This window comes from Myotis lucifugus, unplaced genomic scaffold (assembly GCF_000147115.1).
Source record: "Myotis lucifugus unplaced genomic scaffold, Myoluc2.0 scaffold_5, whole genome shotgun sequence".
Lineage (NCBI taxonomy): Eukaryota > Metazoa > Chordata > Mammalia > Chiroptera > Vespertilionidae > Myotis > Myotis lucifugus.
Window position 1 is genome coordinate 5557482 of NW_005871053.1, and position 23142 is coordinate 5580623.

A 23142-nucleotide genomic window follows, 5' to 3' on the forward strand; every position below is an offset into this window, starting at 1 on the left:
AGTTCAAAGTCACATCCCAGAAAAATAACCCTGCCTGTCTGAGCATCCTCACGTCCTCGGAGTCAGCTTCTGGGTCTGATTCCTGCAAAAATATTAGCACTTCCTTGTACTAGGGGCTTCCACTAGGCCCCCATGGAGCCTCCTTGAAACGCTGGAGGCTTAAAGGGCTTAAAGAGCTTAAAGGGCAGGGAGTAGGAAGGGGTGGGGAGGTAAGGTAAGAAGGAAGGGGAAGAAACAAGGTGCGTTTCTCCCTCAATGCGTGTTCCAATCAGGAGTCGGCTGAGTTCCCAGGCGCCGATTCCCGCGGGCCAGAGACACTCCAGGAACCGCCTGGCACCCCGGCGGTGGATTGGGGCAGGTTCGGCCCCGCGGCTCACTCCTCCCCCCTCGCCTCCCTTCGGGCTCCTCGCCTCACTCAGGGGCGTGTCCTGTGCTACCTCCCTTTCACAGTGGTCCGCTCCTCCGGTTACAGCGGCAGCGGCGGCAGCCTGAGCGAGCGCAGCGACACCTCCGGCTTCTCGGACTGACGCTGTGGCCGACTCGGCGCGCTCGGGGCACCTGTGCGGAGCCGGAGTTGCAGGACGAGGGGTGGGATTCGTGCCAGCCACTCTCTGAGCCCGGAGGCAGGGCCGCCCCCAGCCCCTTAGGAATCACTGCTCTGCAGAATCTCCGCCCAGAGCTGGGAGTCCTGGTGGGGTGGACATGTGGAGGACCAGCTAGAGGGCTGAGAAAGGTAAACATTGGGTCCAAGTGTAAGAGGCAGTGAAAGCTGTGGCTGGGACCATGACAGCCTCCCCCCTGGACTTCGGGGAGGTGGAAACTTTCCTGGACAGGCACCCAGAATTGTTGGAGGATTACCTGATGCGGAAGGGGAAGCAGGAGATGGTGGAGAAGTGGCTCCAGAGGCACAGTCAGAGTCAGGGGGCTGTAGGCCCAAGGCCTGCACCGGCGGGCACCGGCGGTGGCAGAGGCAGCAGCAGCGTTGGTGGTGGCACTGGACCAAATGGCTCTGGCAGCGGCCAGCCCCCTCCGGGTGGCGGGGACTGTGGTGGGGCTCCCCTGAGTCCCAGCTGGGCCAGTGGTGGCCGGGGGGATGGGAACATGCAGCGGAAAGCTTCTCAGAAAGAGTTAAGGAAGAGTTTTGCCCGCTCCAAAGCCATCCACGTGAACAGGACCTATGATGAACAAGTGACGTCCCGGGCCCAGGAGCCCCTGAGCAGTGTGCGGCGGAGGGCGCTTCTCCGCAAGGCCAGCTCCCTGCCTCCCACCACAGCCCACATTCTCAGTGCCCTGCTGGAATCGAGAGTGAATCTGCCTCAATATCCCCCTACGGCCATGGACTACAAGTGCCACCTCAAAAAGCATAACGAGCGCCAGTTCTTTCTGGAACTGGTCAAGGATATCTCCAATGACCTCGACCTCACTAGCTTGAGCTACAAGATCCTCATCTTCGTCTGCCTCATGGTGGATGCTGACCGCTGCTCTCTCTTCCTGGTGGAAAGGGTGGCTGCTGGCAAGAAGAGCTTGGTCTCCAAATTGTTTGATGTGCACGCAGGAACCCCACTGCTGCCCTGCAGCAGCACAGAGAACTCAAACGAGGTGCAGGTCCCCTGGGGCAAAGGCATCATTGGCTATGTCGGGGAGCATGGAGAAACGGTCAACATTCCTGATGCCTACCAGGTAGGACTTTGCGTTGCTCCCCCTCCCAGAGCCCCCCTGGCCTGGGAGCCAAGCCTTCAGTTACCCTTTGGCATCCAGAAACACATTAATTTAGACTCTTTACAATACGAATCTTGCTATTTAAATTCCTTCTGAGTTTAGACCACTTAGAGTGTTGCTACACCATCTTCGATGTCATGGTCTTTCCCTAACACACAGTGGTTTGTGGAAAATTCGTATAGAACAAGGGTTACATTTTGCATCCAATGATAGCATGTGTCCTCAGTCAAGATACTTTGTCTTTAAGAATATCGGTGTATGGTTTTAGAATGTATTTGTGGGGTGATAGAAAAAGATGTCTACTCCAGAATTCCAGTGTTAGTCTGAAGAAAATGGGCTTGTTGGTGTCTCTGATGTCTTTTTGGGATCATAATGCATTTCATTCTCATTTGTGCTTGGAAAGGGAACAGAGTGCCTAACTACTTTCCTATCCCCTTCTCCAGCTTACAGTTGCATGAGTTCCAACGTAGGGTAGACAGAGAGGAAGAGAGGGAAGGTCAGGAGAATGGTCCTCTGACACATTTGAGTCTATTTAGCATCTATTTTAACTGTTTTTGTTGTTGTTGAGTTTTCAGAGGTTGGAAAAGTAGAGGGATGATTTATCTGTAGGCTGGGATGCAGCATTATCTGCAATCAGTTTTTGATAGGACTGAGCAGTAGGTTTTTAGTTTGTGAAACAAACAAAAAATTGATAATTTTCTAGCAACTCCAAAGGCAATGAGCAGGGTAAACATGCTAATTACAAGTGGAAAAGGAAACTGAACATGCTGTCATCTGGTATTTCTAAGCCTTTCATTTTCACAGTGACTTGAACTTGATATTACCCTGGACTGAAAGCCAGTCAGTTCTAATTTCTTCAGTCTCTGTTACTGAACATGGTGAAACTGGATGCCACTTTCTGAGACTTCTTCAGGGTTCATAAGAATTGAGCACTCCTTCCAGTTGTCTAAAGGAGATATATGTTTTTCTAGAGTTTGGTTGCTATTGATCAGAACAGCAAAAGTGGTGGGAAGGACATTAAAGGTAAACTTATATTTCATCTGAAAGTTGACAGTTTTATGTAGAAAATTGACTAGCTTGTATTAAACCAAGTTTCATTTTTTTGTGAGGTGTCACTATAGCACTTTAATGTTAAGGGATGCCTGTCAAAATACCGTTTTTGTTAACCTTTTTGTATTGATTGGGTACATTATTCATTATATACCTCTTGAAGATCGATAGGTTTAGGTCAAGTAACCAATGAGTAATCTTTAACAAGTGTCTCTTTTCCTACAATCCCAGAAAACCATGGGGAGAAATAAAAGCATTTAGTAATTCATATGTTGAGGATTCTGTAAAAAGTTGAGCAATCATAAACTCTTTTATTTTCCAGTATTTATTGTGTGCTTGGGCTAAAAAAAGAACCCTTCCTAGTTAGATGACACTTGTTATAGCATGGAATTGCAGTCTTTTCTCTTTTTTGCCTTTGCTTTTCTCATTCTTCACCAATTGATTTTCTCCCATTTATATAGCCTTTATTTCTTACTCCCCTCCTTCAGCTCCTAACTTTTATTTAATACTGTTCATATACTGTCCTTTCTTCAAGAGCATAATTCCCAGCTTCCTCAGCAGTTAACTTGTCTTCCTGCCGACTAGAACTGTGGCTAGAGGTGTTAGAAAATCAGATTTTCACAGCTGATGTTTCTTCTGGGCCCTATTCTTGCTTTGAAGACAGAGTGTAAAGCAAAGTTGCCTTTTAATATTTGAAAGCTGACATTGGGCAGGGAGAGGTTTTGTTTTTGTTTTCTCTCAGGGTAGTAATGATGGGTATAAGACTGGGTTGTTGGGAGGACTGGCAAAGGCAGGGAAAAGAAGGGTGTTATATGGGTTGAGAGTTTACGATCTTAGTTCACTGTTTGTATTCATTTGAATCTTCTTAGAATGTCCCCTTTCTAAGCCGATTGGCCTCCTTTATGTATTTTTAACATGGCGTGTTTTATATTTTACTTACACTACTCTTTGATGAAACTACTTCTTTTCTTTGTTGTGATACATCACAAAAACCAATAGTGTGACCTTGGGAGAATTTCTTGACTTCTGAGTCTCAGTTTCCTCATCTGCAAAATGGAAACGACACTTACATGGCAAAGATTATTGTTTTGAAAATAAAATGAACCCTGGCTGGGTGCCTGAGTTGATTGGAGCATTGTCCAGTACACCAAAAGGTTGCAGGTTTGATTCCCGGTCAGGGCACATACCTAGGTTTTAGGTTCAATCCCTTGTTGGGGCGTGTATGGGAGGCAACCAATGGATGTTTCTCTCTCACATCAATGTTTCTCTCTCTCTCTCTCTCTCTCTCTCTCTCTCTCTCTCTCTCATCAATAAATAGAACAGACTGACATACCTCGATGTGGGGGTGGGAGGACGAAAAGAAATAAATCAAAAAACTTATATAGTTATGTGCATAGTCCATGGGCATGGGCAATAGGGTGGTGAAGACATGAGGGGGCATGGGTAGGGGCTGGGAGGAAGGGAGGAAGGAGGGAGGAATGGGAGACATCTGTAATACTATCAATATTATAAAATATCTATATTAAAAAAATAAAATCAATAAACATAGCATTGGGTGAAGATAAAAAAAGAAAAGAAAAATAAGATATTACATTAAATTCCCTAAAACATTACCTGCACACTGCAATTACTCAGGAAATAGTAACAGAAAATGATGACTATGATGATATCTAGTTTACTAGCATTCTTTCTCTTTATCTCATTTTCAGGTGTTTTTTTCCCCTCCTTATCTGGGACTGAGATGTGAATTGAGCACATTTTGATCAGCCTAATCTTCCTCTGAGCTATGCTCCCCCTTAAACTAAATATTTTAGAATCATCTTTACATTCAAGGGATAGAGAAATATCTATCCTTCCACCCTGTACTTGAGATTTCCCTAAATGTGATTGATAACACTGACCATAGCCTATCCCTACACTTTGTTCCCCTTAGTAACTTTTTATAGAGTTATATTGATGTTGCATCCTTCCCAAGTTCTAATATTTCCCCCATCCATTTTATGCTGTTACAGATTTTTCTTAATGAAAACTGGCAACCTTCCAAATGCATGTTCTTTTATCATGATGTTATTGTAATTCTGATCATATATTGTAAACATCTCAAAGTTTCTATATAAAAATATAACCATCTTCCATGATTCTTTAACTATTATATTTTAAAGGTCTTTGTTGCTCAGATTCAACTAGTGTACTTTTTTTCTTCAGGAGATGCAATTATCACATAGTCTCAGAATTTAATCACTTGTTAATTAGGTTAATGATCCTCTTGGAGGTTCAGAATAAGGTTGAGAGAAAGGCATTGAAGACACTTATGAGATTATGATAAGTATGGCATTTTGGAGTCACGGATAGATAGTCTAATGAAATACTAAAGTTGAGTAAAAGTTTTTTTTCACAGCAAAATACCCCTTAGTTTATTTCATTATTTTTCATTACTTTCCTCAATTAGTCCTAAAAAACAGACTTGAAATTTGATGACAAATAATGAATTGCAAGTGGAAAAAAAATTCATTTTAGATATACAGCATAGATCAGAGTGGCTGCAATTTACCATTTTCCCCTGACAGTTATAAGTTATTAAACAGCCCACTTTAATTTAGTAATGAAAAAATTGCCCTCAAGAGGTTGAAAATAAGAGCACTCAAGTAACAGATGTTCTCTTTGAGATTATTCTAAGCATACAGAACATAGCACTTTAAACATTAATAAAAAGTGTGAGATGATACTTTTGTTACTGTTGATAATAACGATACAGGTGTTTGATGGGCTTTGGGCTTCAAAAGCAGCCACGATATTTTGTTAGGTGAACTGAGAAGAGGAAAGGGGATGACGCAGAAGGGTTACAGGTGTGCCAGGCTTTCAGGAAACCCGATCTATTTACACAACAGATTTATTCATTCATTAGTTCCAACAAACACACACTGAGTGTCCATTATTCACCTAAGGCTCAGGTTGGAGGCCTGTGGGCCTACAACAATGAGAGGACATGCTTCTTGCCTTCCACATATTTACACTCAAGCTGTACTTAATGACACAAACTAAATGGCATTCGTGTTAGAGGAAAATGTCTTGGCTCATTGTGACTTGGCTCATGATGGAAGACTTCAAGGGGGAGGTGCCATTTGAGCTAGGAAAAGGGTTGGGTTCTCTTATTGGAAACGGCCGTGGCATCAGGGGAAGTGATCAAGGTACAGCAGAATGGCTTCAGCAGAGAGATGATAAACAAGCCCCAATGTGTACAGAGGACAGTGAGTGGTTTAATTTGGCCAAAGTATTGCATATCCTATAGAATTAATATTTAAAAGTAAGGGGAGGCAAAAGAAGAAGAGACCTTGAATACCTGACTAAAGAGCTTGAACTTCATTAATAGTAGGCCACAGGGAGCCCTTAAAAACATTTTAGCATCATCAGAATGATGGTTTGGGTTACCTGGTGGCAGTGGCTGAATGGATTGAACAAGGGGAAGCTCAAAGCTGTGAAAATAATTAGGAGTCTATAAGGTGGTCTGGTGGAGCCATGAAGAACAACTGAACTAAAGCTGGAACAGTGGAAATGGACAGCAGGGGACATGCGGGAAATGTCCTGCAGGTGTGGGTTTGGACTAGGACAGAGAGAAGTCAATGGTGACCCAGAGATTCTAAACCTGGGTGATACGGAGAAGGGTAATGCTGATACAAAAACCGTAAGAGAAACTGGGTAAACAAAGATTTTAAGTCAAGCTACCCACATCATTTGTGGAACTCAGTGCAAAATGATACATAAAGCAGGAGCCTGACTGGAGGTGGAGAAATCAATCTTCCCTTCTTAAGGGTCTGCTGCCCCACCCACAGCAGAAATGTGGCCCTAAAGTCATTTCAACTTCCATGCTGAGAAATTCTCAGTACCTCGATTGGGGGTGAGTGAGAGGCTCCCGCTCAGTTGTCTGCCTGAATCCGCCACAGTGCTGCCAGCTCTGGGTTGGGATGACCACAGCCTTGCTCCTCCCCTTGATGGAGCACCTGGCCCTCCTCACACTCCCACCTGGACCCCAACCCAGAGCAGAGGGCAGTGGCTGACATGGGATATGGACCTCTCTCCCAAAGACTGTGACCTGGTTGTGGCTCCCAGTCTCAGGGCAGGGTTGACAAATGGGTAGTCTGGGTGGGGCACAGGACACCAGGGAGCAGTGGCCGAGAAGCAGTCCTGGGCAAGCAGTGCGAGGGGAGACTGAGTGTGGGCTGAGGCTTCAAGCTCCAGGCTCATAGGCCATTTCCCCATTGGACTCCAAAGCACAGATTCAAAGCATAAATTCAAAGATAGAATTAAATCACAAGCAGGGAGACCCTCAATTGCACTGGTCACATGCTCACGATGCTGGCCCTGATTCTGAGTCACACTGAGTCTTAGGTGGAAAAGTTTAATATTATTCTAGTCTAGTGTGTACTGCTTCGCATGGCCTCAGCTCCATCCTAATTAAATTATGTGCCATTTTAAATGCCAGGAGAGTGCTTTTCTATTCCTGTGTTTTTCACCCTTTCTTCCAGGACTACTCTTTCTTCATCTTTGCTCATTCATAGCTTGCTCTGGTTTCTCATGATTTAAGAAAGGAGAGCTGATTGCTTATCCTTGAAGAGAGGAGATGGAAAACAAAACAAAACAAAAATTATACACACGTTGTATTTAACGATGCATTGCACTGAATTTTAATTTTTTAAATTTTATTTTAGAATAATTTCCATTGAAATAACTACATTTGGCCTCAGAAGGGATTAATTTCATGTAGCTAGAAAATCAGTGACGAAAATGCTTCATTCCCTAATGAGCCAGTGCTGACAGACATGGGTTTAGTTCTGTGATTAAGTTGCTGAGACTTGCTTAAAAGGCAGCTGTTGATCCCACTCCAGCACTAGTATTATAAAAGAGTTTCATGAAATCTTATTTCAGCTTTGCACATAGTGTTGGAAAAATGCCCCCAAGCCCACAGACATGTTCACTAGCCCAGAGCAGAGTTGATTTTGTGCTCGAGGCAGGAAATATTTGCTATTTCAACCCCCCTTTCTGACAGACACACGATCATGATAAGCACAGTGACAAATCACATTAGCTGCTTTGTACATGAGGACAGATTACAAAAAAGTACAGTTTCTACAGAATCTTGGGGAGGTAATTTAAGGTTAACTTCATTTTTCCCCAACCCCTAAGCTAAATGTTTACTAATCTGACTATTTTGGTTCCCGAGGTTTGGGTCACCTGTTTATTTACAAGGCTGGCTGGCTCAGTTTGGAAGCTAGTATTTCATGTGCAATGTAGTGTCGAAGAAGCTTCCCTCTGAAATAGCTTTGAGTCGTTTTATAGGAAAGTCACCAAGATCCTTGAGGTCCACTCCTTGCTCCTTTAGTCATGTATTTTGAGGGTGGTGTTTTGCAACATAACCACATTCTTCTGGAAACTAGAATTTGAATCCCAAGAAAAGCAGTTTAGTTATAAAATAGTGGGTTGGATTCGTAGTATTTTAGGAGAAACTTGGGTTCCTGGTCATTTATAGGCATTCAGGCTAAATTTATATATTTATTTATTTTGAGGATTAAAATAGCAAAGAAGGTTTCCTGGCCTTAAAAACTGTATTTTTTTAATATTTCCAAGAGTTTCTTATTAATTGGTTGGTTTCAAGGACTGAATAGTGGTTTCACACATTAATGATGAATTCTGTTTCCTATCATAAAATATAGCATTAGGCTTTTGCAAATTTAGTACAAGAAATCTTTTTCACCTGAATGAAAAAATGAGGAACTTTTGAGACACCTCTTTAGGGTATCAATTTTAAAAAAGTTAAACATAATGATAGTCAAAAGGGAAACTGAAGCTCCACTGTTGATTAACAGTAACTCCATTTAAGGAGCACTAAACTATGAGCCAGACATGAAAGCAATGCCTCTTTTAATCCTCTCAACAATCCTTGGAGGTAGCTATTACCACCTCATTTTACAGAAGGAGAAACTGAGGCTGGGAAGTGAAGGAGCTGTGATTCAAACAGATGTCCGGATTCTAGAAATTTCATGCTCAGCCACTCCCTTTGTGGCCTCTACTGATGATTAACTATTGTGTGCACACTTCTGTCCCTTTGCCTTCTTTTTTTTCTGCCAATTTAAATTATTTCTCCCTTCAAAGCCCATTTCATGAAACTCTTGGTAATCCCTGCCCCCTCCCACCCAAACTGGACATGATCTGTCCCTCCTTTGAACTTCTCCAGTGGTTTAATGTGCTCCTTTCTATTCTTAGTATTATAAGTATTGGGGTATTTAAATGACATCATGTCTGTGCACTCAAGATCAAGATCATGATTTCTTATTTCTCATTCACAGCAGTGGATCGTATAGGGCTAATGCAAGGTTTTCTATTCAATTGAATAATTACCACTGATACCTCCTTTATGTGGTCAGCTCCACCTTCAAGCAGAAAGTTCCACCTAGTCAGGCAATATAGACAGCTAAACCAGGAAATTCATCCTCTGAACACGTCTTTGAACTCATTGGACCCTATTTTGTAGATTTATTTTTTAAATGGGGCTTATGAAAACCATCCAGGTAACTGGTGATTATCTGAATTGCTTTCTGCATTGATCAAATCTTCATGTTAATTGCTAGACTCCTATTTCCTCACCCCCTCCTTTGCTTTCTTCTTCTTCTTTTTTTCTTTTACTTCTTTGTATGTGGAGACCATGCCACTGACCAAATAGTAACAACAAACAACAGTCCACTGCCAGCTTCAAGGCAGAAGCATAGGATGCAGCACGATTGTTTGGGCTAACTGCATGTTCTAGTCTTCCCATGACTACCCCATCATACAGTAAAACTTACTGAAGGGAAAATACCCCTTACAGCAAGCATGTCAGACTCACGGCCCGTGGGCCGCATGCCTTGTTTATTTGGCCTGTGTTAGCCTTTGAGTTTGATATGCCTGCCTTACAGCCTTAGCTCTTGTAGATGTGAGGATTTTTTTCTTTGAAAATTTGTTGAGATATGGGATATTATATTGACCAACCTGATAAGTATTTATAATAGGGAATATGAATCCTTATTATTTCATTGACCAATCTAATGTTTATTTTTCAGAAACATGACTCTTTCAAGTTTATTGATTATATATCTTATGTTTGACATACTCTGAAAAGGTCCCGTAACTTCTGAGATGGCTGCATTTATATCCTACTCTTTCCAAGATATTATGAGATGTCCAAGGGGCATGTCCAAGTGAGAGTCATCTCTTTCCTTCTGTTTTGTATAGTTATCACCAATAAATTGGGTGGTTGCTTGATCTCCTCCTCATTCTACCTCCCAGATGAAATAATAAGGTCTGTAAAGGCAAATAGTATAGCTACTCTTGTTATGTAGAAATTAACCGTCATCCTTAGATCTGAAGAGGAGGGTGCAACTATCAGAACTCCGAGAGAGCTACTGCTGTGGGAGAGCCCAAGCTGTGGTGCTGGAGAGAGAAGCTCAGCCACTGGGAAATACCCTCTCTCTTCCACCAATGCCATTCATTGGTTGAACCCAGTCTTGTTTGAAGCCCAGAGGGCAAAGGAAGCCCTGGTGCAGTTGTCCATAGGAGTCAGCCTTCAGGCACAGACAGGGCAGTAAAAGGTGGCAAGTGCATCTGGAGAGCCAAATGGGGACTATCCGGAGTTACCAGGGATGTTAGTTTACTCATCACGGATGTAAGTGTGTGTAGAGACCAAGTCAAACAGAAGCATCCTTTTATATTTGGATACTAAGTTTCATTAGTACTTAGAGCATAATGACTGAAATATGTAGAAAATGAGCTTAGAAACACCATTTTCCATAATGGTATTTGGTTGCCTTATTCTCTTCAAGTAATTATGTTTATTCCTGATATTCAATTTCCCAGAAGAAACTCTATGGGAGGTAACTTGGGCCAAACACGTGTACAGGGAACAGATAACTTTGGTCTAGTTGTAAAACCTTTCCCTGTACTACCCAACTAAGCCCATTTGTTTGGGGATTAAATTCTTACATTACTATCATGTCGTGAAGCTGTAAAAGACATCAGGGTGTTAAATGACATTCTCTAGACTGTGAGACAGGAATCTTGGATTCTATTTCCAGTTCTGCCTTATTTTTTTAAGCTATAACATAGAGATAATATAGTCAATACAGGTCTACCACATATGGTAATTCGTAAGGATATAATCATTAAATCTAACCATTAGATTCTAATGAGATCATGGAAAAGCACATTCATAAGGATAAGTAAGAAATGTAAGGCTTTATTAGTATTTTAAATGCACAGTCCACCCGGGCCTGGGAGGACCTTGCACATAAAAGGAGAACTGATTTAAAATGTGGTAGTACCCGTATTGACTATATTTTCTTATTTCCTAGATTCTTGATATCCTGGCATTTGGAGCCTTGATCCTCCTGGAGAGCCTGTCCCTCCCAGGGCCAGCTAATAACCGCAGATAGTATATGTCTCTCCTCCAAGTGTACCTTTGATATACAAAGCAACATATCTAGAGCCTATATCTCCAACTGTCACACAAGCCACTATTTCCCCTGCCCTAAGTCACCCAGGAGACAGGTACTGGACATCTAGGGATCACCTCTATGGCCCAGAGCCTGTCAAAATTATTCAAACTATCGAATCCTAAACTTACTCAGGGAACCTAGCCTGTCTCACTCATTCCTTCTGGGCCATGCCTGCCCTCTCCCTGGTCTGTCCCATGTGGCCCTGCAAGTTGTGATGTGGTTTCTAAAGATGTGTGACTAAGACCTTTCTCCTTCATGACAATCATTCCCATTCTGATTAAAACAAATCTCGGCTACATTTTAACATTCATGATGCTTTATACACAGGTAATGATTGCTTTACAATGTAATCAAATGCTTTAAATGAACATCAGATTGTCAGGATTTACTGGCCATAATACATGTTGTGCATTTGACAAGCATAAAAATAAGGTTATGTTAATTTCTTTTTTTTTTTTACAATTAATCAATATGTCTATTTTTCTAGTATAATATATAATTCCCAAAAGTATCCATTGTGTTCCTGTGCTTTAAATTTCCATATGAAATATCCAGATTGGTCATTTATAATTTTATTCTTGAAATCCTAGAGATTTAAAAAAAATGACTATTTGAGTCCAGTACTTATAAACTAAATAAATTCTAGGAGCTGACATTAACGGGTAAATGAACACTAAATCTTGGTGCTTGTAATCAAGCTCTAATAATTTATTAGGCTAAGACCAGTGATGGCGAACCTTTTGAGCTCGGCGTGTCAGCATTTTGAAAAACCCTAACTTAACTCTGGTGCTGTGTCACATATAGAAATTTTTTGATATTTGCAACCATAGTAAAACAAAGATTTATATTTTTGATATTTATTTTATATATTTAAATGCCATTTAACAAAGAAAAATCAACCAAAAAAATGAGTTCACGTGTCACCTCTGACACGCATGTCATAGGTTCGCCATCACTGGGCTAGGTGGAATCTATGACACAATTTTATTCTAAATATGTTGACTATTTGCAAAAAAGATATACCTTTTTATTTCATGTTTTTCTGTTTAGACATGATGTTAATTTTAATACTGCGCATTACCCTTTTTCTACTTATGCTCCCTATAGTACTTTATCAGATTACCAGAATGTTTTAACCTTTACTTTTTTCATTTTAAAGAAATTAGATGGTACTCCGTTTTCATTTAAATGGCTGTGCAAGTTTAATGAGCTAATAGTTTTTATGGGTATTTGGCAACTTAATGTGCATGGTTACATATTTAAAGTTTTAATAACGGCTATAATGGAATTAAGAACTGTAGGCTTGGGATAGTGTGGGAAAGATTATCCCAGGGTTGCTAAGGAAACCAGTCTAGATTTTTATTCTCTTGTGCATAAGGTCCCCTGGAAAAGTGAAGCTGTGCTCCCCTGTCTCGAATGGCTCCCTTTATGGAGTACCCATATTTCCCTCCTAGTTTCTTTCTCCTTTTGCTTCCGGAAGACCACTGAGTGAGAGGGTGTATGTGCTGGGTAGTGGTTAAGGCTGGCTTTTTTTCTGTCTTCAGGTATGTGAGATTGGGGTCAAGCTCTTCTCTCACTTCCTCTTCTTGGAGCATTGTCTTTGAAAGCCCAAGGTAGCCCCAGTACTTCCTTTTTATGGTAGTCTGGTCATTATCATACAGAGAAGCAAGGAGAGCAGCCAGTGGCAGTGAATGTGCCAGGCACTGACCCAGCAGGCAGAGGAGCACAGAACCTCCCGAGAAGAGGCTGATAGCACAGTTGGGAGCAAAGTATCTCTACCCATTCTGCTCTGCCACCATTTCTCAAATGAAGAAACAAGAGGAATAGCTTCTGATTTGGTCCATCTTTTTTTTTTTTTTTTAAACCATGCCTGCTGTGAGCCCATGAAGGAAAGGAATCAGGCAATCAGGGAGAGCCTACTGATTTAAAATAGGAAGGGCAGGAAAACACTTCTTCGTCTTTGAATTGACTAAATTGAGGTGATCTGCTACAGTAAATTAAAGAGCAAAAAGATCAACTGAGGAAAAAGAGATCACTGTCATTGCAGGGAAGTTATATACCTAAGATCTTGAGTTTCTGTTAAAGAAATAACTAGTTTTATTCTTTAGAGATAGCCTTGAAATAATCAGGATCAAGTATTCATATATGTAGCCATGTAACACTGTTAATCACTTCTTGTAGCAACTATAGGAAGCCTGTACAATTAATGCAAAATTCTATGAAAATCATGTAATGCAAAATGATATGAAAAGAAATGAGGGCATAAGATGAAATAGATGTGCTTTCTTTCTAGCAAGTAAAACCAAAATTTACTTCTATGCCATCTCTTTACTCGTGGCTGTTGATCTGACCCTCCTCCTTCAATGCTAACTTAGCTCCTACCAGTGTATTGGAATACAGTAGGTCCTTGGTAAATCATGTTTAAATGAATGGAAGAGCCCTTATTACAGCTTTTTATTTCATCTTAAGAGTGACATGCACTGTTGGGACCATTATGTAGGTCAGAGTGTCTCAAAGGTGGCACTATTGACATTTTGGACTGGATAATTCTTTGTTGTGGAGAATGCTGACCTGTGCATAGTAGGATGCTTAACAGCATTCCTGGCCTCTACCCACTAGGTTCTTGCCCAGTCATGACAAGAACTAATAATAATGTCTCCAAACACTGTCAAATGTCCCTTGGGGGTAAAATCCTCCCCCTACCCCTTTGGAAATCACGGATGTAGGACAATTTGGCAATACTCATGTACTGCCTTAAGAATAGTCATAACTTCTGATGTAACAATTCCAGATTGCCCTAAGGACATTTTTATGGTTATGTGCAAACATTTTTCAATATGAATATTCATTTCAGTGTTACTTAAACGAGTGTTAAATTATCAACCTGGACATCCAACTAGAGGGTTGGATAAATAGATTATGGTACATAATAAAATAGATTATTTAATCAGGAAGTTGCTCACAAAATATTTAGAGAAACGTATTTAAAAGACAATAGCATCCCAGTTTTTTTAACAATAACAACAAAAGCCTGAGGGGAGGGGTTGAGATCAGAATCAGACTGGATTTGGTTCCCAGTTCCACCACCTAAGAGTTGTCTCATATTTTACTTTTCCAGTTGTTCCTTTCTGCAATCCTCAAGTGGGGTAACAATACCTATCTTCAAAGGTCATTGTCAGGATTAAATAAAATTATATATAAAAAGTGCTTAACATGCTATTTGATATATAATGAGGACTCAGTAGAAAAGTGATTGGACTAGTGCCTGGGGAGTGGCTGGGAGATGATATGGCAAAACATTAATAGAGGTGCTCTCAGACTGGGGGCTGATTTTTCTCTTTTACTTTTATTGTGCTTTCTTGTACGTATTTTTCCAAAGTTTTTATATATCTATGTATTAATAGAGTATTATTTGTTTTAAGAGATACACCTCCTAGGCTCAATGGCACACAGTGGTAACACAACAGAATTTTGTTTCTCACTCTTCAGAAGCTCAGCACAGGTCTTTCTGATTGGCAGGTAGCTCTCCTCCAACACTGGATTCCTTTCTTCCCAGGCCTCCAACAACTTAAATGTTGCTGTCAGCACCAACATCTAGGCAGCAGATGAGGGGGAAAGACATGAACAAATGAAGTGGGAATTTTTGTGGGTCAGGTTTGGAAGTGGCACCCATCATTTCCTGCTCTGGTTTTATTGTCTTTCTAGACTCTAGAACTTAAGCATGTGGCCATACCTAACTGTAGGGAGGCTGGCAAATATAGGTTAGCCCTGCCCCATAGTGGATCCCATACAGCCACTGCATGTAGCTCAAAGTCTAGGACCTTCAAGTGGTGAGCTATCTTCTCTAGCAGATACTCCTGGTTTTCACAGTCTAGGGCTCATGTACTTGATTAATTCCCCACAACACAATTTGAGGGGAAAATCAGGTAGGCTTTGGAATACCTTAACAACGCAGGGAAGAGATTCTTGCTGTTTTATTTTTCACTAGAGGCCCGGTGCACGAAATTCGTGCATGGGGGCAGGTGTCCCTCAGCCTGGCCTGCACCCTCTTGCAATCCAGGACCACTAGCTCCTAACCCCTTGCTTCCTGCCTGCCTGATCGCCTCTAACCACTCTGCCTGCCTGCCTAATTGCCCCTAACCACTCACCTACCTGCCTGATCACCCTAACCACTCTGCCTGCCTGCCTGATCACCCCTAACCACCTCTGCCTTGGTCCCCGCCGTGGCAGCTTCATCTGGAAGGATGTCCGGAATGACATCTGAAAGGTCATTCGGCTGTCCGATCTAATTAGCATATTACACTTTTATTATTATGGATTGTTGAAAATGGATTGGAGACTAGGACTCTAGAGGGAGGAAATTTGCTAAGGAGATTGTTGCCTCTAAGCTCAACGGTCTGAGGGGCTGAGGCTAGACCTGGCTACATAATTTGTGGGACCCAGTGAAAAATAAAAAATGGGGGTATTGGCAGTGTTCAGGGAAATCAATACCCCTGTGCCAGCTACCCTGACCCATGACAGTTGAATAACTCCAAAGGATTGCAATCTCTGTGACAGAACATGTCCCGTACCTGGTTGGGGGTGGGTGAGAGGCACCACAGAGTTGCTTACTGAACATGCCATGATACTGTCTTCCTGGGAAGGGGTTAGCCAGTGCCTTGCTCCGCCCTGAGATACCATAGGGCCTCTGACCCTTCTCATTCGCATGATCTCACTGGAAATGGAGGGCAGCAGCAGAATATGGGCACCCACCCTTTTCATACTCCATCAACCTGACCCTGTTGCACCCTAGGTAGAAAGAAGTGGATACATGAGGCTTGGGCAGGGAGCAGAGGCTGAGGAGGCTGGACTGTGTGTGAGTCCTTAGGGCATGCTGCACCAGACTTCACGTACAAGACACAAATTCAACTTAAACTTCAAGTGGTGGTGGTTGGGGGGTGTTGCTTCTCGGCATTTGATCCTGTGTGACTACACTGGTTGCACACCCATAAAGCCATTCCAGGATGCCTATACTATGACTTTATAAGATTAAGTAATTGGGATGCCAAATTCCCCATGGAAGTTCATTATTTTTCTACCTACTTCCACAGCACTTTGCTCATATGACTCTTGCTATTTATTGCATTTTGGTAATTTAAATTTTGGCTCACGTGTCTTTCCATTAGACTGTGAACTCCTTGAGGGCAGATGCTATGACTTTCTCAGCTTTGTAGCACTTCCTGTGTGTGGCACATAGTAGTTAGGTACTTAAGAAATATTTGTTATATGAATAAGTAAGAAAAAGGAATGTAATTGAGAATTCAATCACAAGTGCAAGTGTCCTAGGTCCTACTACTAGGTTACAAGGTCAGATTAAGACCAAGGATTTAGCTAATAATATTGACCTTATGCCAAGGTTCCTTTCACTTTCTTATACATATGGATGGATAGGGTTTCTAGGTCAAGTGGTCAGGTACAGGGCTACAATGTTCCAGGCTGTGAATGTGTTAGAGAATGAAGACACAGGGAACCAAGCAATTCATCTATTACCAATAGGGAAGAGGAATGAACAGAGTTGGGAAGATGAAAGCAAGAAAAAAATAGATTCAGCTATAACTAATATGACAGGTCTGGGGCTTTTGGAAAATAGTGATTATAAAGTTAATAATGGCAACTGTGGAGCAAAGGAGTTGTATTCTGCTTTTCATGTTTACTTGAATAGCAGTAGCGATGTCTTTTAGGCAAGGTAGAATGATTTGCTAGGGAGAGTTTAACACCTCAGACTGGGAGCTCTCTGATTGGGAGGAGGGGTAATTTAAACCAAATTAATGTGTAGGGAGAATCCAGCACCAAGCCTTTGATGAAAGCAAATGAAGCAGCAGCACCACCAACACCTCCATTTCCCCCAAAGTATGAAATGTATTTATGTTTCTCTAGTCTGTACTTGTTTCCCAGAAGTATTCTCCAAGATTGTCAGATTCCTTTTTGTACTCTAGATATTATTATATTGTGTGTGTGTGTGTGTGTGTGTGTGTGTGTGTGTGTACTGATTTCATAGAGGAAGGGAGAAGACAGAGATAGAAACATCAATGTTGAGAGAGAATCATTGATTGGCTGCTTCTTGCACACCTGCTACTGGGGATCCAGCCAGAAACCTGGGCATGTGCTCTGACCAGGAATAGAACCATGACCTCCTGGTTCATAGGTTGATACTCAACCACTGAGCCACACCGGCTCGGGCTAGTTATTTTTATTTGAATCATCATCATTACTGTGGAAAATACTCAATCCTTTGAGAAGTATGAAATTCTTGTGACCTTTGTGTTAAATACAGTAGTTAAATGACATTCCCAAAGACAATGATCACAATTGTTAATGCCCCAAAGTTCATGGAACAATAGTGTTAACAAACACATTCACTTAACATATGAACCACTGGCTTGCTCAACCTCTTTCCTTTTCCTCTATCTTCCTATATTTCCTTTTCTCTCTCCATTTCTCTGTCTTGTGCTTTCCATTTCCTCTTTTCTGACATCCCATCCCTGTCTTCCTTTTGTGTAATTTCCTGCCCTTGTCCCTCCCAACTTTCTCTCTTTTCCTTCCCCCCTTTCCCATCCTCCCTCCCATCTCCTATCCTTCATCATGCCTGTCTCTCTTTTTCCTTATTCTTTCTTCTCTTTTTGTCCTTGTCCTCTTCTTGCCCTCTCAGACATGAATGACCTTAACCTAAAATGGGTATAACATGAAAATAAGTATTTTTCCCAGTTTTTAATTTAAAAATCAAAATTTTAAATCTCATAGGCTACCCTCAGAAAACAACCGAGTTTCGTTTTTATTGCCATATGACCTGTGATTGTACCTTTCTTTCTAATTTTAAAATCAAGCACATGAAATATTTGTTTTTCTTTTAAAACACACAGATTTTAATTACATTTCAAACTCTTACTCCATGTGGCCCTTGGCTGTAATTTGTTTCCTGTGGGTCATTGCCTGGCAATATAAAAAAGACCTTGCCCCTCAAGTACATTCTAAGTAGAACAAGTGACAGGGAAATTAGTATTAAAAAATTTGGTATACCAAGTTTTATTAAAATGAGAACAATGATAAATATTATTTCTTTGATAAGTCTCTTAGCCCAGTATCCACCAGAAATTCTTAACAATAGCAACACAGTAGTCACCATGCTAGCAATTCTCAGGCTGATTAAGGTCTTGTCTCACTTAACCTGTAGTTCTTGATAGTGAGTGTCCCCTGGAGGGTTCCTTTTTTCCTTTTGTACACAGAAAAGAAAGATTTTCCATTCACCTGAATCCACAAGGAGCGTGTGGGAGTTAAGCGACTCTGTTTTTCCCTCAATGTATTAACTCTCTGAAACTTGCTTAGTCATTTCTAAAATTCAGCCACAGGACTTGCTGCCTTTCGTGATGATCCATCAAAGGGAAAGTCAACCAAACTTTGTAAGCTGTGTGGCTTCGTTCCTAGAGCTGACAGGATCTCTTGACTGAAAACCACATCGAACCTTAGCTTCTTCACCTTGCTTCATTATTTCTAGCAGAACATAATGCCTGGCTTGTGTGTGGAATTTTTTGTTTGTTTGTTGTTTTAATTTCTCCAGCTTTTATGAAAGATCATTTTTTCCTTCCTTGATAAAGGAATTCATTTATTATGAATGCATTTCTAATTCTCAAAAATTTATAACTGTACAAAGCTAAATAATAGGCTAGTTTTTCAACATTTGAAATAGGAAAACTTTTTTTTTTTTTTTTTAAATATATATTTTATTGGTTTTTTACAGAGAGGAAGGGAGAGGGATAGAGAGCCAGAAACATCGATGAGAGAGAAACATCGATCAGCCGCCTCCCGCACACTCCCCACTGGGAATGTGCCCGCAACCAAGGCACACGCCCTTGACCCGAATCGAACCTGGGACCCTTGAGTCCGCAGGCCGACGCTCTAGCCACTGAGCCAAACCGGTTAGGGCGAAATAGGAAAACTTGAATAAATGAATATTAGACTACTTTTTTCCCCCCTGCATGCTTTCACTTTTGATAAACCACTATGTGCCTAAGGAAATGGGTAGGAAAATATCTATATTAATTTTTATTCCACTAGAAATATTAGTTTGTCCATTTTTTGTGTGTGTTTTCTGCAGAAACTCCATCTTTCAGTTCCTTAGTCAGTGCTTTTGGAATTAAAAGTAATGTTTCCTGTATTTGAGTGTTTATTTGAGCCTGGCATTTGACAGAGTTATCTCATGAGATCTTTTAAAAAATATATATTTTTATTGATTTCAGAGAGGAAGGGAGAGGGAGAGAGAGATAGAAACATCAATGATGAGAGAGTAACATTAATTGGCTGACTCCCACACTCCCCACACTGGGGATCAAGCCCACAACCTGGGCATGTGCCCTGACTGGGGATCAAACAGTATCTCCTGGTTCATAAGTCGATGCTCACCTACTGAGCCATGCCAGCTGGGCTCTCACGTGATTTTCATCACAATCTAGTGAGAAAGGTGAAGTTAGTGTTATTCTCTATAGATTAGGAATCTATCCTTTTATAGATTAGGAAGCAAGCATTTTGGCATTTGCCTGAGGACACAGGGCCATATGTGTTAGAGTTAGGACTCTGTATTCCTCCATCACTGTTTCTCCCACTCTGGGGCTCTGAGAAGACCAATGGACAACATGTTTCTTCTTTGTCCTGATTGATTAAGATGAGACATAAGACAAAAGAGGAAATGGGATATTAAAATATTACACTTATAACTTATTATGCAGTTATAGGTTTATATTTATGGGCTTATACTTCCAGAATTAGATAGACCTACCCTCCCAGCCACAGACAATGCTGGATACCTACATTCCTCCCCACTAAAGGGACCTATCCCTTTGAAAGTTAGATCCTTGAGGAATACAACAGAGGTATGTTCCTGTGAGCAGCCTGACTTCAGAAGATTAAGAGCTGGGCTATGTATGCCCAGTTAGTCTCCCTAGTACTCTAATGATATAACTTACCCTACTTCCATAGTGAGGAGCAAGGGGTGGGTTCAAAGGCTGGAGAGGTTAAGGGAAATGTCTCCTTATGGAATACGGAGAAGGGGGAAGAGTCATTCCTCCTCTCACCACACCACCTCTCAAATACATTGTTATATTTGAAACATTGAGATAACTTTTTCTTCCACCACCCTGGCCAGCAACATTCTCTTGCCCCTATATTATTGTCCTTATCCTCAGTTACCCAAGCCAGAAACCTAGGCATCATTTTTTATTCCTTTATTTTATCCACCCATTATATTCAAGCTATCAGAAAGTTCTTTTGATTCACTATTTAAAACAGATCTCAAGTCGCCATTTTTCTCCATGTCAACTGACATAACTCTAGACCAGTGGTCAGCAAACTCATTAGTCAACAGAGCCAAATATCAACAGTACAACGATTGAAATTTCTTTGGAGAGCCAAATTTTTAAAACTTAAACTATATAGTAGGTACATTGTTATTAACTTAATTAGGGTACTCCTAAGCTGGCCTTTGCTAAAAACGTCCTCTATCTGAGGGGTCGACCTCAGCGAACGTACCCCCACTTCTTCTAACGCCACTTCTTCAAAATAGGCTCGCCCAGGCTGAAAACCGACTTCTGCTCATGGGCCACGAAGTTTCAATTGCACTGTAAGCGCGCGCCCACACATGGTATTTTGTGGAAGAGCCACACTCAAGGGGCCAAAGAGCCGCATGTGGCTTGTGGGCCGCGGTTTGCCGACCACTGCTCTAGACTAAATCACCATTATCTTTCACCTAGATCTGTGGTCGGCAAATGAGTCTACTCTGAGCTATATCCCACTCAGTGGGCCCTTGGGGAGGTGGTGTCACACAATATAGAGGAATTTTGTCTTCTCTTTGAAGACAAAGAACAATGGGAGACCCATGAGCAGGAAAGGGAAATATATCTGAACTGCCCTGCACTTGTCATCCATGGGAGCCTGGACAGATGACCTGCTCTATTTGCATGGTAATTCGTTGTCTTTGCATATCTTTGGGAAGGCTGGAGACAAGCCATTCCATGGTATTTTCATTGGGTGAAGATTATTTGGCTTCAAGTTTGCTTCTGGGTCTTCCCACTAACTGCAGTAGAGGACATAGCCAATTATTACACTGTTAGATTTGAGTCTCTTTGTCTCTAAGTCAAATATCAAAGTAAGTTCTTATACATAATCTATCCAATCTAAGAATATGAATGAGCTCCCAGGACCAAGATAGGCCCTAGATAGGGCAAAAGATATTGGGCAATGAATGGTCTCTGCTTGAAACTAACAACTTCACAACCTATAGGTCTACTATTATAACTTAATCCTCTCCTCTTTCTGGCTTTTCCAACTATAAGAATCTCCAAACATCTCTGAGAGCCCATCAGCAGTGAACAAGTAAATTGGCAGTTAACAATAACAGAAATAAATTGACCACTTGGTAAGAACAAGTGTGGGACTAGTTTAGGTTCAGAGACTGAGAATAGTAAAGGAAAACTGCTAGGTAAGCAAAGAGGAACGGACTAGCTCAGCTTTGCCAAAGGCAAACCATGTCTGCCTGACTTGAGTGGGGCAGTCAACACCCTTCCTCAACTAGATAATCTCTAACCTGCTAATTATGATTTTGTCATCCTGAAGTTTTGATCCCAATTCTTAGATTATAAAAACAAACAAAAACTAAGTATGAAGCATTGATGATTCTATTATAGAGGTTAGCCACTTTCTCAACATATTTCTATACATTTCTTAGATAATTACTCCAGGATTATTTTATACTGTAAAGTTTATAATAAAATATTCCAAAAATGCTTCTTTAATTGAACTAAACCTGAAATTTAATGACACAAGAAAAGACTTTTGCTAGTGAAACTTCATGTTATATTTTAGAGGCCTTAAAGTATCAACTGCTAATATAATTTTGTGTTTTTTTTCAATTAATTCAGGCAAAAACTGATATCAACTGGACTAACCAAACCAGAAAAAGTTAATAGCAGTAGGTTACATTTATTGAGTACCGTATTTTCCTGTGTATAAAACGCTATTTTTTTTCTAAAATCATTATACTGAAAATTGAGGGGGGTCTTATACACAGGAGTCAGTTGAGGAGGGAGTAGGTGCGTAGGTGGGCATGTGGGTGCGTTACTGCCCAGACCTTGTCAAATAGGCTTCCTCGAATCACTAGCCTTATTGTTACTGATGTCAGCTGATGCCGTAATTGGAGGTGGAGGTGGAGAGTGAGCAGATGCAACAGGGACTGGAGCATTCTGAGCCCACAAAGATGTCAAAAAATAAAAAGATAAATACCGGTAAGCAATTGTGTTACTCTGCAAAATTCAAACTGAATGTAATCTATGAAAAAGAGCATAGAAATAGAGCTGCAGAGAGACAATTTGGACCTCCTCCCAATGAGTGTGTGATCAGAAAGTGGAGAAAACAGGAAGAACAACTCCTTAAGATGCCAGAAAAGAATAAGGCCTTAAGAGGAAAACCAGCAAAATGTTTAAAATATTGATTTCTTAATTGTGGGTTGGAAAAATGGGGGGGGGCATCTTATGCCTAGGGGCATCTTATACACAGAAAAGTACGGTATAGTCCATGTGCTAGACACTGTGCTAGATTTAGGTACTTCACTTAATCCTCACAAAGCTCTATGAGGTAAATACCATTGCTTTCCACATTTTACATGTGAAGAAACTGGACTTTGAGAGGTTTAGTAACCTGCCAAGTTTACACAGCGTGTAGGTGTCAGAGCCAGATTGCAAACCCAGGTTGTCTGAATTGTGTCTAGACTCTATGCTTTTGCTACTATGGGAGATATTAAGGATTATACTTGTGTTATGCTCACATA

General features: G+C 41.2%; 1 protein-coding gene across 1 annotated transcript in view; it reads left to right on the plus strand.

Moving 5' to 3' along the window:
- Positions 1 to 483: 483 nt before the first annotated feature.
- Positions 484 to 23142, plus strand: part of PDE11A (phosphodiesterase 11A) — a 270293-nt gene continuing 247634 nt past the window's right edge. Inside the window, exon 1 of the mRNA XM_006083068.3 lies at positions 484 to 1680. Coding sequence (XP_006083130.1) covers positions 784 to 1680 — 897 coding nt within the window. The 5' untranslated portion in view covers positions 484 to 783. The remainder of the gene's footprint in view (positions 1681 to 23142) is intronic.